Source organism: Pan troglodytes, chromosome 10, assembly GCF_028858775.2.
Source record: "Pan troglodytes isolate AG18354 chromosome 10, NHGRI_mPanTro3-v2.0_pri, whole genome shotgun sequence".
In the NCBI taxonomy this organism is placed as follows: domain Eukaryota; kingdom Metazoa; phylum Chordata; class Mammalia; order Primates; family Hominidae; genus Pan; species Pan troglodytes.
In genome coordinates, this window is record NC_072408.2 from 109,009,441 (window position 1) to 109,025,724 (window position 16,284).

Below are 16,284 nucleotides of genomic sequence, written 5' to 3' on the forward strand. Positions count from 1 at the left end.
GTAAACATTGTACATGACACAGTAGGAATTAAATGGAAAATGAGTTATGACAGTTGACATACAGAGACTTTCCTTTTATACAGTCTTGACTAATCTGTTTCTGGTTTGCTTAATCCACTGGACCTAAAAAGGGAAAGGAATAAGCAGTTGCTATTGTAAGTGTTGAATAAATATCCGTTGAATGAGTGATGTGGAAAATAAAAGAAGATAAGGCTTTCTCATTTACATTTCTATATCTTAAACTGAATCTCAAGATATGTGATTTTAAATTTGCTCCTGTCTGAAGATATAATGGCAGAATATAATTAATTATAGATTGAGCTGAGAGCATTTTACACTGCTCTTGACTAGAACTGTTCCTGTTCTTTGTTCATTTAGTTTGAACTAAGTTTTGCTGTCTTCATATGAAACATCTGTGCCTATAAGTAATCAATAATGTGTTTTCAAGCAATTTTTATTGGCCTTATTTTTCAAAAAGAAATTTGGCTTTAACTCATTTATCATACTTTTATTGGGTATCTACTATGATCCAGACACTGTTGTATGGTTGGGAATTCATTAATTCACTAAATAAGATTTTTATATAAAATTTATAATCATCCTTAAATTGTCAAATATTCATCTTGATACAACAAAAAAGAGAAGACTAATTTGTATGCCCTTTATTTTTTCATTTGGAAATTTAGTTTAAATTACCAAAGCTTTTAGTTAATACCTGTTTCATCTACATACCCTATGCCCATTTAGTTTATTTATTAATACCTTTTCTTTCTATTGATTATTAGTAGTTGTTAGCAATTAATGCTTGTGGAATACATCATTGAGTTTCATAAAATTTTTCTGTGAATAAAATTTGTCAATTCTTTGTCATATTAATATAAGTATTTGCAATCAAGGGATAAGATTTTTAAAATCTATCCATTGGACTTGGATAGAAACAGAAGTGTAACATATCAAAAAAATTTTTTTCTTGCTATGGATACTGACAAACTTTAATATTTTGATTTAAAAATAAGTCATATTTTGGGGAGCTCAATTTCTCTGTCTCCATTTCAAATAGAATACGAAAGTGGGTCAGGTATGGTGGCTCACTCCTGTAATCCCAGCACTTTGGGAAGCCAAGGCAGGCAGATCACTTGAGGTCAGAAGTTCGAGACCAGCCTGGCCAATATGGTGAAACCCTGTCTCTACTGAAAATACAGAAATTAGCCGGGCACCTGTAATCTCAGCTACTCGGTAGGCTGAGGCAGGAGAATCGCTTGAGTCTGGGAGGTGGAGATCACACCACTTCATTCCAGCCTGGGTGACAAAATGAGACTCTATCTGAAAAAAAAAAAAAAAAAAAAAAAAGAATGTAAGACATCACATAAGGAAAAATCACTGACAGTGAAGTACGTTAAATATTACCAGGAAAGGGCTTAGAGTTTTCTTTTATTTTATTTACTTTTATTATTTTAAATTTTGTTGTTTGTAACTTTTGTGGGTACATAGTAGGTGTATATGTTTATGGGATACATGAGATGTTTTGATATAAGCATGCATTGCATAATAATCACATCATGGAGAATGGGGTATCCATTCTCTCAAGCATTTTATCCTTGGTGTTATAAACAATCCAATTGGATTTTCTTAAAATTAAGTAAATCAAAATGAAAAAATCTATCTGAGAAATGAGAGTGTTTTTAAAGAAAATGTTAAGGCTCAACTAATTACTACGAAGCGTATAGACAAATTTAGAAAGTTTTGGGAAATAGAACAGAGATCATCTAATGCAGTCTCATTTACAGATGTGGAAACCAAAATTCTAAGAAGGCACCTTATCCAAGATCTCGTAACTACCATGAAATATTTTATAACAGTTTGCAAAACCATGGTTAAATACTAATGAGGTTATGATTACATTGCTTCCATTACTTAACAGTAGAGCTGACTTAGTCTATACAGCTCTGAATCTGTTAATAAACGGCAATCAAGAAAGGAAAGCATTGCTTATGTTTTTGCGATACTCTTTTTAAAAGTGAAGTATGAAAATGATTAGTTTAACCAGGTATACAACTGAACCATAGCCATGTAGAGTATTTGTTGGAATAACAAAAAATGCTGCCAATATTTACTACCAAAGTTCCTATGGAAAAGTAGTTTAGCAGCTGATTATCTTATTACTCTGTTACTTTTGCTCTTTTGGCATATAGTGGTTTTTGGTCACAGAAATAATATATGATCTACACAGAAAATATCTTGAAATGAGCATTTCAAAGGTAGAAAATAATTAGATAACTTAGAATTTTGATGTACTTGCTTATGAAATATCCATGTCATTATTATATGGAGTAAATTAACTCAGATTTTAGTTTCCTCATTCTTAAATAGAAATAGATGCTCCTGCGATCACAAAAGTTTATGAAACCCTTTGGAAATAGTTCATGAACACACTCATTTTAGGTCCTCAACTTTTATTTCCTACTGTAATGTATCAGGAATCTTGTTTATGATGGTCTTTCAGAGGTTTTTATCATGAAGGGGTGTTGAATTTTATCAAATGCTTTTTAAGCATCAATTGAAATGATCATATGATTTTTGTCCGTTATTCTGTTGATATAATGTATCACATTGATTGATTTGCATATGTCGAACCATTCTTATATCCTTGGGATAAATCCTACTTTGTCATGATGAGTGATCTTTTTAATATGTTGTTGAATTTGGTTTGCTGGTATTTTGTAGAGGATGTGTGCATCAATTTTCATTAGAGATGTTGGCCTACAGTTTTCTCTGTTTGGTTTTGGTATTGGTCATACTGTCCTTGTAGAATGAGTTTGAAAGTGTCTCCTCATCTATTTTTGGAATAGTTTGAGTAGGATTGGTATTAGTTCTCTTTAAATGTTTGCTAAAATTCAGTAGTGAAGCCATTGGGCCCTGGGCTTTTCTTTGCTGGGATAATTTTTTTTATTTTTTTGAGATGGAGTCTCACTTTCTCAACCAGGCTGGAGTACAGTGGCGTGATCTCGGCTCACTGTAACCTTCTGTGTTTTAAGTGATCCTACTGTCTCATCCTCCCAAGTAGCTGGGATTACAGGCACCCACCACCATGCCCAGCTAGTTTTTGTATTTTTAGAAGAGATGGGGTTTCACCATGTTGGCCAGGCTAGTCTCCAACTCCTGACCTCAAATGATCCACCCGCCTCGGCCTCCCAAAGTGCTGGGATTACAGGCATGAGCCACCCGGCCCAGCTGCTGGGAGACTTTTTATTACAGCTTCAGTCTCATTACTTATTATTGATCTGTTCAGGTTTTTTATTTCTTCATGGTTCAATCTTGGTAGATTGTGTATATGCATCTAGGAATTTATCTATTTTTTCTAGGTTTTCCAATTTATTGGCATTTGTTGGTCATAGTGGTCTCTAATGACCCTTTGAATTTCTGCAATATTAGTTGTAATGTCTCCTTTTTAAAAAAAATTTCTGATTTTATTTATTTGGGTCATCTCTCTTTTTTTCTTAGTCTAGCTAATGGTTTGTTGATTTTATCTTATCAAAAAATTAACTTTTCATTTCCTTGATATTTTGTGTTGTTTTCTTGGTTTCAATTATGTTTATTTCTGCTCTAGTCTTTATTAATCCTTTTCTTTTCTTCTACTAATTTTGATTTTGGTTTATCTTGCTTTTCTAGTCCCATAAGATGCATATTTATGTTGCTTATTTGAAGTTTTTCTTGTTTTTGGATGTAGTTGATCATTGCTATAAAATTTCCTCTTAGTACTGTTTTTGCTGTATCTCATAGGTTTTGGTATGTTATGTTTCGATTTTCATTTGTTTCAAGAAATTTTTTAATTTCCTTTTTAATTTATTAAGCACTTTAAGTAAGTTATTATAAGTACCCTTATACCTTTTTATTAAATGATTTTTCAAGGAGATACCTCCTTAAATCCCTGTAAATTAATTGGCTTTATTCTTTCCAACTTGGTTTAGTGGTAGTTTGCACATCAGGCACAATTGAAAAGTCATATATACAGGTCTTTTCCTTATTCTGAGTCTAATGTTTATAGCATATTATATTGAATGTCTGAGTAATCATCATTTAGCCAGTCAATAACTTAAGTGTGCTAATCAGGAAAATACTGGACCTTTAACATGGAGCTGTTGGGACAGTGAAAGTCAGGACTTGGTATAAAAAACTGGACTGGCTAGAACTCTTTATTTTCATAAACACCCAGGTAGTAGTCCAATGCCTATGGTATTAACAAATTCTTTTATTTAACCCCATGGTATTAGAAACTTCAAATTTAACCTTTATGATATTTGAAAACTCTTGAGTACATCTAAATTAAAATAGTGGATTGAGTTTAACTAATAGAATTTTCTTCCCCTGCCTGATACTTGAAATGAGTACAAAGTAATAAAAACTAATAAAAATAATCAGCATCAACTAAGAAAGAATAATGTAATCAGATGCAATAAGCTTAAAAGATGATGGTCAGGGAAAGAAACTGAAGATTTCAGAGTGAAGAGGCATAGAATGATTTGGCAACTTTAGTTAGTCCTAGTCCCCAGATACAGAACTAGTGAATTAGCAAAATTCTGAGGATTACCACTAATACTTCCAAAACTGAGAACTAAGGTGTGCATTCCTTTTTTTTCTTTTTTCTTGTTCATTAGAGAAATAGTAGAAGTGGCAATGGAAGAGGAATATAGACAAAATGTGGAAAATGAACCCTGGGATTTACACACTGAGAGAAATAAAGGCTCTAGTTCTATCTACTGAATTGGGGAAATTATCCAAATGCTTTCCTTCCACTTGATTGAAATACACTCCCTAATGAGATGAAGTGAACCTTCCTCTGGTATATACAATATGTAATAAACTCCTAGGGTGCAGAACCCAGAAATTTTCGTAGACTACCTGTCTCCTCAGATGAGTTGAGCTTCTACCTCTACTGTTCCTCAAGCTACGGAAAAATGAGGGATAACAGAAAAAATGCAGCTTTCAAAATGTAACTCTGAGGAGAAAATAAAATGCTGTCAGATAAGGAAGGAACAGAATCAGATAAGGAAGGAACAGAAGGAAAAGATGTGGAGACTTCTTTTTTTCATGAGGATATAGTACGTCATGGTAGAACACCATTCTCGCTACGATAGCAAAACAATAAAAGGCAGATAAGTTGGGGGAAATATATTTTAAAGACATAGGAGAGCTATATAATCAAAGAATTTTTAAAAAATTAAAAATCTGGACAGGATAACATCCTTCTGATGTGAGAAGTCTATTGTCAGCTGCTTTCTTCCCTGGGATTTGTTGCTACTTTTGAATATGAGCTGAGGATTGGTGTTGGCCCATGTAAAGGAACTCTATTGAGGAACAGGGAAACCACCAAAGTGTTTGGGTGTCTTGAGGGGCTGTCAACAAATTGGAAACTTTAGCAGTCCTAAATGCAGTTATTTTTACCTAGGGCACATACTCTGAATTTTGTAGTTGTGTGGGGAGGTAGGGAGCCTTACTACAATAGACTAAAACCACCTTGATTCCACTTGAGAAGTGGGACGTGCCTCAAACACGTGGCTGGTCTTTTTTTTTTTTTTCAAGATATTTGCCATATTTGGAAATAAAGTGGGGTGGGAGATCACAGAACATAGTGTGAAAACCCCTGAAAAACAGACTGAATCTCCCAGATTTTAGGCCAGAGGTGACAGAGATCCCTACAAGGCTCGCAGTTGAAAGCTTAGAGCACACCCGAGGAAGAGATAAGAACCAGAAGTCAAATGTGAGTTAATGAAAAGTGCAACCCAGCTCTGATGCAGCTCATTCCTTGATTGTATTGAGGTTATCAGTCTTTCACTGTGTCTGCCTAACAGTGAAAAGGAGAACTCTTCTTGCTGGAAGAGGTCATCTGTAGCTTCTAGAGTTCCTTTATGTGCAATATCCAGCTTGAAATAAACTGTACTGGACATGAGAAAAGGCAAGATGATTTGTCCTTTAATAAAGGGAAAACATTTAACAATAGAGGGAGACCCACAAATGATCCAGATATTGAAATTTACTGGCAAGGAATCAGAAAGAAATTAACTTATAAAAGTAATTGGAGGAAAAGATGGTCAAAATATATGAAAAAAATGGAGAATTCCAACAGAGATTTAGAATCGATGACATAGAACAAAAAGATAATGTTTTTCCAGAATTGTAAAAACATTATCTAAAATTAAGACCTTGTTAGATGTGGTTAGTAGAAGACCAGACACAGCATTAGGTAGGGTAAGTGGACTTGAAGATGGAGCATTAAAAAAATCTCCAAACTGGAGAGAAAAGAGAGAAAAACGAATGAAAAAGCAAAATAGAAGAGCAGGACACAGAGAAAATGTCTAACGTATGCCTAATTGGAGTCCCAGAATGAGAGGAGAAAATAGGGTAGAAACAATATTTGAAGATACATTGATCATAATTCTTTCCAAAGGTCAGTTCACATCAGATTACTACCTAGCATTTAGAAGAGAGGGTGAACAAATGCAGGGTTTCCTTTACAAATATAAAGTTGCCTATGGGTTCCAAATGTGTGGACCCAGCATACTACAAAATGTCCCAGAGTCCTTTGAGAATCCATCTGCAGACATGAATGTGCCACAGGGCATAGACTGTAAAGCTTTGTTCTAGAGCAGTGCTCTCCAGTAGAACTTTCAGTGATGGAAATGATCTGTGTTTGTACTGTTCATTACTGAAGGTCCTAGTCACATGTGGCTATTGAGCTCTTGAAATGTGGCCACTGCATTTGAAGAACTGGGTTTTAAATTTTATTTAATTGTAATTAATTATCCGCACATGGCTAGCACATTAAACAATGCAGTTCTAATGGATTAAAGATACACTTAAATGCAATAACTAGAGACCCATATTAAGTGGAGGAAATAATAAGAGATGAGAATAAATAGGATTTGAATAGGCAGAGAGATTGAAATAGAGCATTTCAAACAACTGATGATGAAAGTATTAAATTGCCTTGCTGTTGTAAAGAGAATGTGTGTAGGGTAGTTGTGAAAAAAAACAGTGAATAAATAATGTTGGGGAAGATTAAGGACAGTATGCCTTTTATGGTATTAAGGAATAGAGTAATTTTTTAAGGGGTTTATTGTAAGGACGAGAGAGAAAGGCAGAATATTTAAGAACTCAAAAGTAAACGGTGGAAATTAAGCAGCTTAAGGAATTCAGCTGCATGGTTCTTTGTACTTAAATGTGATTTAGGTTTTCTCTGCATGTATATTTCTCTCTCGTTTCTGTACCAACTGGTTTCTTTACCCTATTGAACAGAGTAGAGTTTACTCTGAACATATTTTTCTACCTCAAAGCTTGTGTTCCTAGGGTGATGTAGCTGTTCTTTTCAAGTCTACTTACTTTTTAAAAATTTATTGTGGATACATACTAGTTGTATATTTTTATGGGGTACATGTGGTATTTTGATACAAGCATACAATTATCGTGTGGTTACCTTATAGAGTCTGTTCTCTTTTTCCACCTCCAAACTTTTGCTTGCTCATGGCTTCTGTTCCCTCACAGCTCTGCTTGCATATACTTGTTATAGTCTGTTGTATTTTACTTCATTAATTAATTCATTCAAAAAACAGTAAGTACCTCCTGGATACCAAGTTCAGTCCTAGGTACTGGAGATACATCAGTGGAAAAAAACAGACAAACCTTCCTGCCCTAAAGGACAAGGCTTCTCTAAAGATTTGTACAGCTGAGGTGCAATAATATAAATGGAAGCCACTGGCCTACCCTGAAACCCCTTCAACCTTGATTTTGTTTCATACTCTGAAGAATACTCTGCCAGTAGGTCTATCTACCCCACAGCCCATCACCCTTGCCATAAACAGTCAGCTCTTGAGGCTAAAGGAAGAGGCCAGTGCCAGCCCAGTGCCCAGGGGTCCTTGAAACAGGATCTATAAAGGAGGTCATGGTTTCCTGGTGAGCATGTCTGAAGCTCTGGGCACTCCTCACCCTGTAAGGAGGGGATGGCAACAGGAGGACCACAGCTGGCCCTCTGTTGTCAAACTGTAAGGGTTTTACTGCTGATGGAGTTTTATTTTAGTTGGGAGAAGCGGACAATAAACAAACAAGTGGATTATATGGTATATTTGAAGGTTATCAGTGCTGTGGAGTGAAATGAAATGGGTGGGGCCTAAGGAAAGTGGGGTTCCTTTGTGTGTGTTTGGGTTTTACATAGCCATAAGTAGGAGTCTCCTTGAGAAGGTTGACATTCAGCAAAGTCTATAAGGGACTGAGCAACATTTTCCATTAGAATGAAAAAGGAATGTTTGTATTAGACTGAATTAAAATTGAATTTGTTTTAGCTGAAATAATGGGATCAGGATTTATTGAGTACCTACTAAGTGTTCAGTGTTTATACTGGATATTTTATATCCCTCATCCCAATTAATCCTTGCTCAACTCTGGAAGGCATCATTTTGCAGACCATACATATAGTAAGTAACAGCAAGGGTTTATAGTCAGGTGTCAGACTTCAATGTTTATGCTGTCTTCAAAGATTAAATAAAGGCATGACAATTATGATGTAGGATCATAAAACGATAATGCTACTACTTAGGTCAAAAAGATTTTTTTTCTGCTATTAAGCAGAGTAAATGGAATTTCACTGATGAAGAAAAGGATTATTTGATTTATATACAATTAATATGTCATTAAGGATATAAAATCTCTGTTCTTTCAAAAATGTGATAATGTAAAAATAAGATAAACTTAGAATATTTTTAGTTACATATTTACTAGGTATGTTGAATAATTTCCTTTTTCAAACTTGCTAATATATTTATTGGTATAATGGGGGTTTAGAACTTTCATTTTCGTGTTAATACAGCTAACTCTGAGTGTCTATGACTTTGCAGTGTTTTGACTCATTTATTTTAATTTAACTGGAGTCAGGCTTTCCTATGTGAAGTACTATTTTCCTCAAACTGGGAACTTACTAATAATTTCAAATTAAAAAGAGCTTGTGGCAAAAGTACTTTTCCAGTTCTTGGCAAGTGTGAAGTTCATTGCAATTATGTTGTGGATAGAAATATTTCCAAAGGGAGGAAATCACTCTACAAAGGAATACTTTCAATCCATTTCTCTCATGTGACTTGAACATGAAATGATTTTAACAGCCATGTATGAATCTGGACATTATTCTTAGTTGTTTAGTACTTCAAAAGCACTTTTAAGAGGGAATTGTTTTGCTTATTTGTGATTCCAAATCAAATACACAGAGAGATTTGGAAGATTTGCAACAGGAAGTAATCTCAGTTCTATGTAGCCACTAATCTTGTGTAGAAAAATTCAACTTTTATGAACAAAGGAAAAGCAATCTCTTTTAAGTTATAAATATAAGCCAATGTAGGTTGCGTTGTTTAAATAATTAAAATGAAGAAGCTGTTTGTAAGTTCATTTTTTTGAGCTGCATTCCTAGGATCATTGTAGAACTGGCCTGATTCTGAGACATCTAATTGAACAGATCTTTTTCTTACAGGAATACCCTCTTCCTACATGTTATTACAATAATAATGATATAGTGTCTACATAGATTTCTGCAGTTTATATAACCTTGACATATGTTAACTGCATCGAATTCTGATAATTCTGTGAGGTAAATATTCCCATTATGTGTGGATAAGTGAGAGGTATAATGGTTTCCCCAAAGTTATCTAGTTAGTAAGTAATACGGCCAGCATTAGAAGCCAGGTCTTCTGACTGCAAATCTGATGCTTTTCCCATCACGTCATCTTATCTTTTTGTGCTGCTTTCTTAGTTGGACAGTTGTTGGCTCAGTCAAGTTCATATCAATTTAAATCTCTAGGTCCTTTACATATGTTGTTTTTAAGTCAGGTTCTCCTCATCCTGTACCTCTGTAATTGATATTTTTAAACTTAAATACTGGACTTTGTTTATCCCCATCCATTTTCATCTTATTATTTTCTACTTATGGTTCTAGCCTTCTGAAATCTTTTCAATCTTGATTCTGTTATCCAGTTTATTTGTTATTCCTCCCAGCTGTTTGTCAATAGCAAATTTTATAAGTAGAATGTTTTTGAAGTTGTAGAAGCCATCCTAGTAATCTCTAGTATATGCTGTGCTTGTCACATAGTTGGAACTTAATAAGTGGTAATTGATTTAAAAAAAAGAGATTTTTGTACAGGGCAAGGGAAAGAAAATCTGCATATAATCCTTTATGAAAAGAAAAAATCTCAATATACATTGGGGGGGAGTTCTGTTGTGTTTATTTCTTATATTTTAATATGTTTATAAATAATATTTTTCATGGTAGAGAAAGTCATTAATTATTTTTCTTTTACATCTGAACTTGTTTTCAGTACTTCAGGAATCCACTGCCTTGTGATGGTAGTTTTCTGAAATTGTACTGTGGTCTCTGAGGAGTTTAGAATTTGTCTGTGGGGGAGGCTGAATTGAGGAAATCTAGTTGTAAGGAGAGCTGTCGCGCTTATTTTGTGACTATTTGCATAGCAAGCAAAGATTTTTTTACCTAGACTATATGTTAAAAATTAATAAAAGTAACAAAACATTCTAAAGAAATTTTTGTTCGTGCTAAACATGAGATTGAAGAAACATTAGTTTTCTGTACTAAATAATATAATTATTGTTTAGTATTATGTTTTTATTTAGAATATTTTATGGGTGGTGCTCATGAAAGTTTTGCAGTGAGAAGCTAACATCTCCCAAGCTAACTCTAGGTGCCATCACTATTGGGTTACAAAGAGTGATCCAAGCCAGCCACTCAGCATCTATTTGCCTGCGTGGTCTTACTATACTCTTTATAACTCTTTATAAGCAATAAGTTTATAATTCTCTATAAGCCATAACTTTTGTGAAGTGAAAATAATGTGTGATAAGATAATGTCAACAGTTAGTACTGGTTTTGTAGATGGAAATAAAAGTTCATGGATAATGCTACTATTATGTAGTATAATATAGAGTCAATTTTATTAATAAAACTTATTTAAATAGGTTTATCTACTGCTTTAAATCTGTAGTTATAGGATTAATAAAGTCCAGAAAGAGCTACTTAAAATCTTCAGTTACATATAGGGCATCTTGTGGTAGAAGCTATTTAATAAGTGTTGCATTCATAGGGATTCATGAAGGTAGTGGGTTGTGAGTCCATTCTGTTCAACTTTTAAAAAAATAGTTTTTGATCTTGTATATTTTCACGTTTATTTTCAGTTTTGTGCATTTTATGCTTAAATGGAAGATAAAACTCCAATTGTCTAATGCTTCATGTAAGCACATGAAACATAATTTTTAGTGATCTGGGAGATGGAGACTGTCACAGACCTCATTAGTCAGAAAGACAGAAAATTTGTCATCCTAAGAAAACTTGCTTTTATGAAGCAGCTGGACAGGCGAATATTCTAACTTTTTCTAAGCCATAGTCAGTAGATTTCACTGCCATTGTCTTTACAAACATCTGAGTGAATTAATGCATCGATCTTTGAACATATAATATATAACTACTGAATATATAAAGTCATGCTGTTTTAGATTTCATGACTGTATCAACAAATACTCTGTAAGTAATAATCAGGGTAATGTAGTTACACTCGAAGTGTTACATTTTTGAATTACTGAAGTCATCTTTATTGAATTATGTATTTGAAACTTTGTCTATGTCAGAAAACGATTTCAGGTGACTTCTAATTATTTGGAGACATCTCTCCATTAAACCTGAATGGTATTACACATCATTTGTAATTGTTGAAATTGGCATTATTTGTATAGGCTACTTTGTTCTAAAATTAATTTCTATCCCCCAATAGCTCACTGGTTTATGTTTGTGGAACAAATTTCCAAAACTACTTTTTTTGGCATCCTTTTCAGTGGTCAAGAATTGAGTTCATCTTTGTAATTTTCTCCTATTTATGTAGAAAGTTAGGCCCTCCTATTTGATGTTTGAAGATAAATGGAAGAGTATACTTTGGATTTCTGACCATTAAGTCACTTGGTCAAATCTTTCTAGACCGATACATTGAATCATCTTTCTTGTTTTCCTAAATACTCGAGAAATAATGTCTTTCCTATATCATTTTGTTTTATCTTGCAGTTTATTTCTTTGCTAGTTTCCTGTTTTTGATTGACCTCACTTAGTTCTTTTTTTCATCTTAGCATTTCTTCCCTCCCTAATTTCTTGAATTCCATATGCTGTTTTTTTCCCAAGAGTGTGTTCTTCTTAGGATGAAGAACTTGTATTTTTCTATGATTATGTATATCACCTGTATTGTTATTTTACTTACAATAAGACGCTCCAAAGCAGTGCTGACACAGGAACATGTAACAAAGCCCTGCGAAGAGTCTAAAATTGATTGTTTTGTAACTGTTACCAAAAAAAAAATCAAAAGTATACATAAAGCTAGTATTTTGGAAAAGAACAAAAATGCTAGCCATAACAATGAATGAGTTTGCAAACTATGAAATATAAAAGGTTAGAGGTTCTCAATGAGTAATAGAATTTCTAAGGGAAATTTTTATACCTTGATTACTATAGAGTGTGTGTCTATCTAGATGAAGAAATAAAATAATGAATAAATTTGCATATTTTCTTCTTTCTTTCTGTTACTAGATGAAGCAAACTTTAATTAGATCCCAATTTGCTTGTACTTATAAAGATGACTACATGATAAGCAAGGATAATTGGAATAATGTTAATTTAGCATCAAAGCCTTTGTGTGTTCTTTACATGGAAAATGACCTTTCTGGTAATTGACCTTATTTGTGCAATTAAATAACAATTTAATTCTAGTCTACTAATTAGTTTTAACTTAAGTAAAATTAGATTATTTTTGCAAAGTACTATGAAATGTAAAGGGTTATATTTTTAAAGACCTCAGTTTATTTAAAAAGTTAAATCTAAGTACAAATTTATCGATAGGAATAGGACACAGTTTGATTTAACTAAATGTATTTAACAAGTAATTTGTAGCATATGTTTAAGGATTAAATGTCATGCATTCAAACAAATATTTCTTAATAGGGCTGACAAGTTGATTACTGGCCAAAGTTAACTCAGAGGTGCTATGATAAAATGAAAAGTAATAGGATAGTAATGTAGCTATATTTGTCAATCATATTATTTATAGCATTATTTTACTTTAAAAATAAAAATTTGAATATTCGTTAGCCATTTTTAAAGTTTATTGTAAAGTTCTCGTAAATATTAATACTCAATATCATATAATTCCTTTCCCCTTTTTATCTTGCATAACAGAGGGTGTAAATCCATCTGTTGGAAGATCAACAATTGGAACGAGTTTTGGAAATGTTCATCTGGACAGAAGTAAAAATGAAAAAGTATCAAGAAAATCAACCAGTCAGACAGGAAATAAAAGCTCAAAAAGGAAACAGGTGGATTTGGATGGTGAAAATATTCTCTGTGATAATGGAAATGAACCACCTCAACATAAAAATGCTAAAATACCTAAGAAATCAAATGATTCACAGAATAGATTGTACGGCAAACTAGCTAAAGTAGCAAAAAGTAATAAATGTACTGCCAAGGACAAATTGATTCCTGGCCAGGCAAAGTTAACTCAGTTTTTTAGACTATAAATTTGTGTCTTATATGCTTTAGGTTTATGTATCTATAAACCATTCACCAAAGACATGCTTAATTTTTAAGAGATCAAGGTGTAAATTATGATGATTTATTATTTTGGTCTACAGTGTATGTAAGGTTAGTATGTTAAGCATTGTTTAAAAATACTAGTAAGTCATAATTATGCAGAATTTTCACAAAGTTTAATGTACAGAGAAAGCATATCATTTCAGTTACTGATACATCTTAACACTACTTTCTTTTAAAACAGACATTTAACATACACAAGTTATAGTAGCAGTATGGGCTTCTCCTCCCATTGGCAATTAAATGCTTTTATTTTCTTCTGAAAAGATGATGTGGACCAACAGGTATCAGACTTGCCAACAAGGTCGGTAGACTCTTCCCAGCATACATCTGAGCACTGAAGGAAGAAGAAAGTTTAAATTGTTTAAAGGACTATAATTATCACACAAAATTTATTAAGAAAAAAAAGAATGGATCTAGTATAACTAATTCTGAGTAAACCAAAATGATAATAATTAATTGTTGCTATTTAATCCCACATTTTTGGCAGGTGTAATTGAGCCATGGTCTTATTTGATTTTGTTATGATTGCATCCAAATTCACTTTAACTCAGAGTTCTGTTTAATGGTGGTAGGATGTAAGAATTGAATTTTGAAAAGACTACTCACTGTCAAAATCTCTCCTTCCTATAGGAAATTTAGCTGAGTTTTCTTCATCCCCAATTTCTCTCTTTTCTTGTGTTGATTCAGTATTCTGAACTCCATTCTCAGCTGGAAAAGCTACAGATCCTTTTAGTGCAAGATAAGGTTTTATAGCCAGATTCAGTGGCAGACCATGATTTAAGAAATTATGTTTGGAGCCTGTGTTCTGTAAAGAGAAGGTTGATTTGGTTTTTAGCTATCGTATTCGGAGTGGAACTATAATACAATTGTATAATATTCTTGTTGATCAATTCAAAGTTGCTCTGCACTGTTTTTGACTTTTTAAAAATACCTTAGATGCAAATTTATAGGAGAAAAAATACTTTCAGATAAGAGGTGTTTGCTGGGATGGAAGAACTACCTGGCATGTAAGAAATATCGTCAGTTGTCCTAATGCATATTGTGACTGTTTGCATATACTTCTGTTTATAAAAGTATCAGTTTTACTTTTCAGAGGATTTGTAAGAATCATTTAAATTTTCATTGAAATAAATGACAAGTCACATTGCCACTTACCTTTGAAATTTTATTTTCCTCTTCGTTCATGAAACTGCTCTCATCATTTTTATATTCTTCCAGGGAAGGAGCAATAACTGATTTTTCTGCAGTGTCTTCCTTCTGAAAGGCTTTCCCCAACCTGAATGTATTAAATACCATGTCATCGTCTGAATTTCTTATGGACTTGGATGCTGAAAGTAAAATACCTTGAGAAAACAAAGAAAAAGTTAGTATTAATATATAGGAAGAGAGATTCATTTTTGCCATTCTTAGTTTGATGTTCGCATACAGTCAAACAAGAAAGAAAATGAAAAATTTCTCTGTCAGCCTGCTTGGTAAACGATTCTGTATCTTTATATATTTTCTAGCTTGAATAGAAAGCACTTCAAAGAATTATACTTTTCATCATTTTAGAAATGACTCATTAGATTGAGGCTAACCTTTATGCAGCTGCTAATACCTACATTGTTTTGGTTTTAGTGGCACATTGTTTATTTTGAGTGTGAATTTTCTCAGAATCTGATTAAGATCCTTGGTAGAATGCTTTCTGTTGAGTAGATTATAGTCTCTTGAAAATGGGTTGTTATTAAGGAAGACCACAGGACATCAGGCTCTCTCTATATTATTGTTTCCTTTTGTGTATTTTCTGATTAAGTAAAGATATTAAAACTCAAGTTATTTCACTCAAGGATGATAAGGATAAAGTTTTATTTCCTTTTAATCCTGATTAAACTGAAATAATCCTCAAAAGAGATTTTCTTTTATAAATACTTGATATAGTTTTTGGTGATTAAAGTACATATGCCTGTCAGTGTGAACAAAAAGCCATTCATGCTATATCAAAAATTGACCTGTCAGGTGTATTTTATCTCTGCATTTACAAAAGGATAATATGTACAAATATTTATTAATGAATTTAGAAATTAATGAATAAGTCCATGAAAAGAATATTTATGTGCCCATAAACATTACTTTTGGATGATGAGTTTATGTTGTATGACTTTTAATTAAACATTTCAGAGTTAATTTCTAATTTTGACCCCAATGAATAAGATAATACATTCTTTTATATGTCTTCTGGTACATATATGTAAGAATTTTTCTAGAGTATATTTCTCAGTATGGAATTACTGGATCATGGAGTATGTATATGTTCAGCTTTACTAATGCCAAAATGTTTTCCAACATAGTTGTAAGCGATTTGTGCCCTCGATAAGCAGGGTATGAGAATTTCCATTGTTCCATGTCCTAGCTGACTCTTGTGTCTCATTGTCCTTTTAATTTGTATTTTCCTAATTACCAAAGAGGTTAAGTGTCTTCCCATATGTTTCTGAGCCATTTATGTTTCCTCTTATGTTAAATGCTTTTTTTTTTTTTTTTTTTTTTGGCTTTGTCCATTTTTCTATTGGGTTGTCTTTTTCTAATTTATTTATGGGAGTTCTTTATATATTCTGGATATTAATTGTTAGTTATAT

The 16,284-nt window shown here is 32.9% G+C and overlaps 2 protein-coding genes across 49 annotated transcripts in view; one reads left to right on the top strand and one right to left on the bottom strand.

Moving 5' to 3' along the window:
• The window catches only part of PARPBP (PARP1 binding protein), a 268,079-nt gene extending 253,253 nt beyond the window's left edge, over positions 1-14,826 (top strand). For 33 of the 48 annotated variants that reach the window (XR_010148429.1, XR_010148423.1, XR_010148431.1 and 30 more), the window contains 2 exons: positions 12,611-12,746; positions 13,256-14,826. Coding sequence is in view for 39 of the 48 variants with exons in the window: in XM_054663475.2 (XP_054519450.1) it covers positions 12,611-12,746; positions 13,256-13,596 (477 nt within the window). In the remaining 9 variants the exon portion in view is untranslated. The remainder of the gene's footprint in view (positions 1-12,610; positions 12,747-13,255) is intronic. The other 15 variants (XR_010148428.1, XM_054663479.2, XM_063787045.1 and 12 more) reach the window with 1 other exon arrangement.
• On the bottom strand, positions 13,850-15,142 carry PMCH (pro-melanin concentrating hormone). The gene is given in 3 exon segments (NM_001134768.1): positions 13,850-14,006; positions 14,279-14,477; positions 14,828-15,142. Coding segments are annotated over 3 exon segments (498 nt in total). The 5' UTR covers positions 15,077-15,142; the 3' UTR covers positions 13,850-13,956.
• Positions 15,143-16,284: the final 1,142 nt, after the last annotated feature.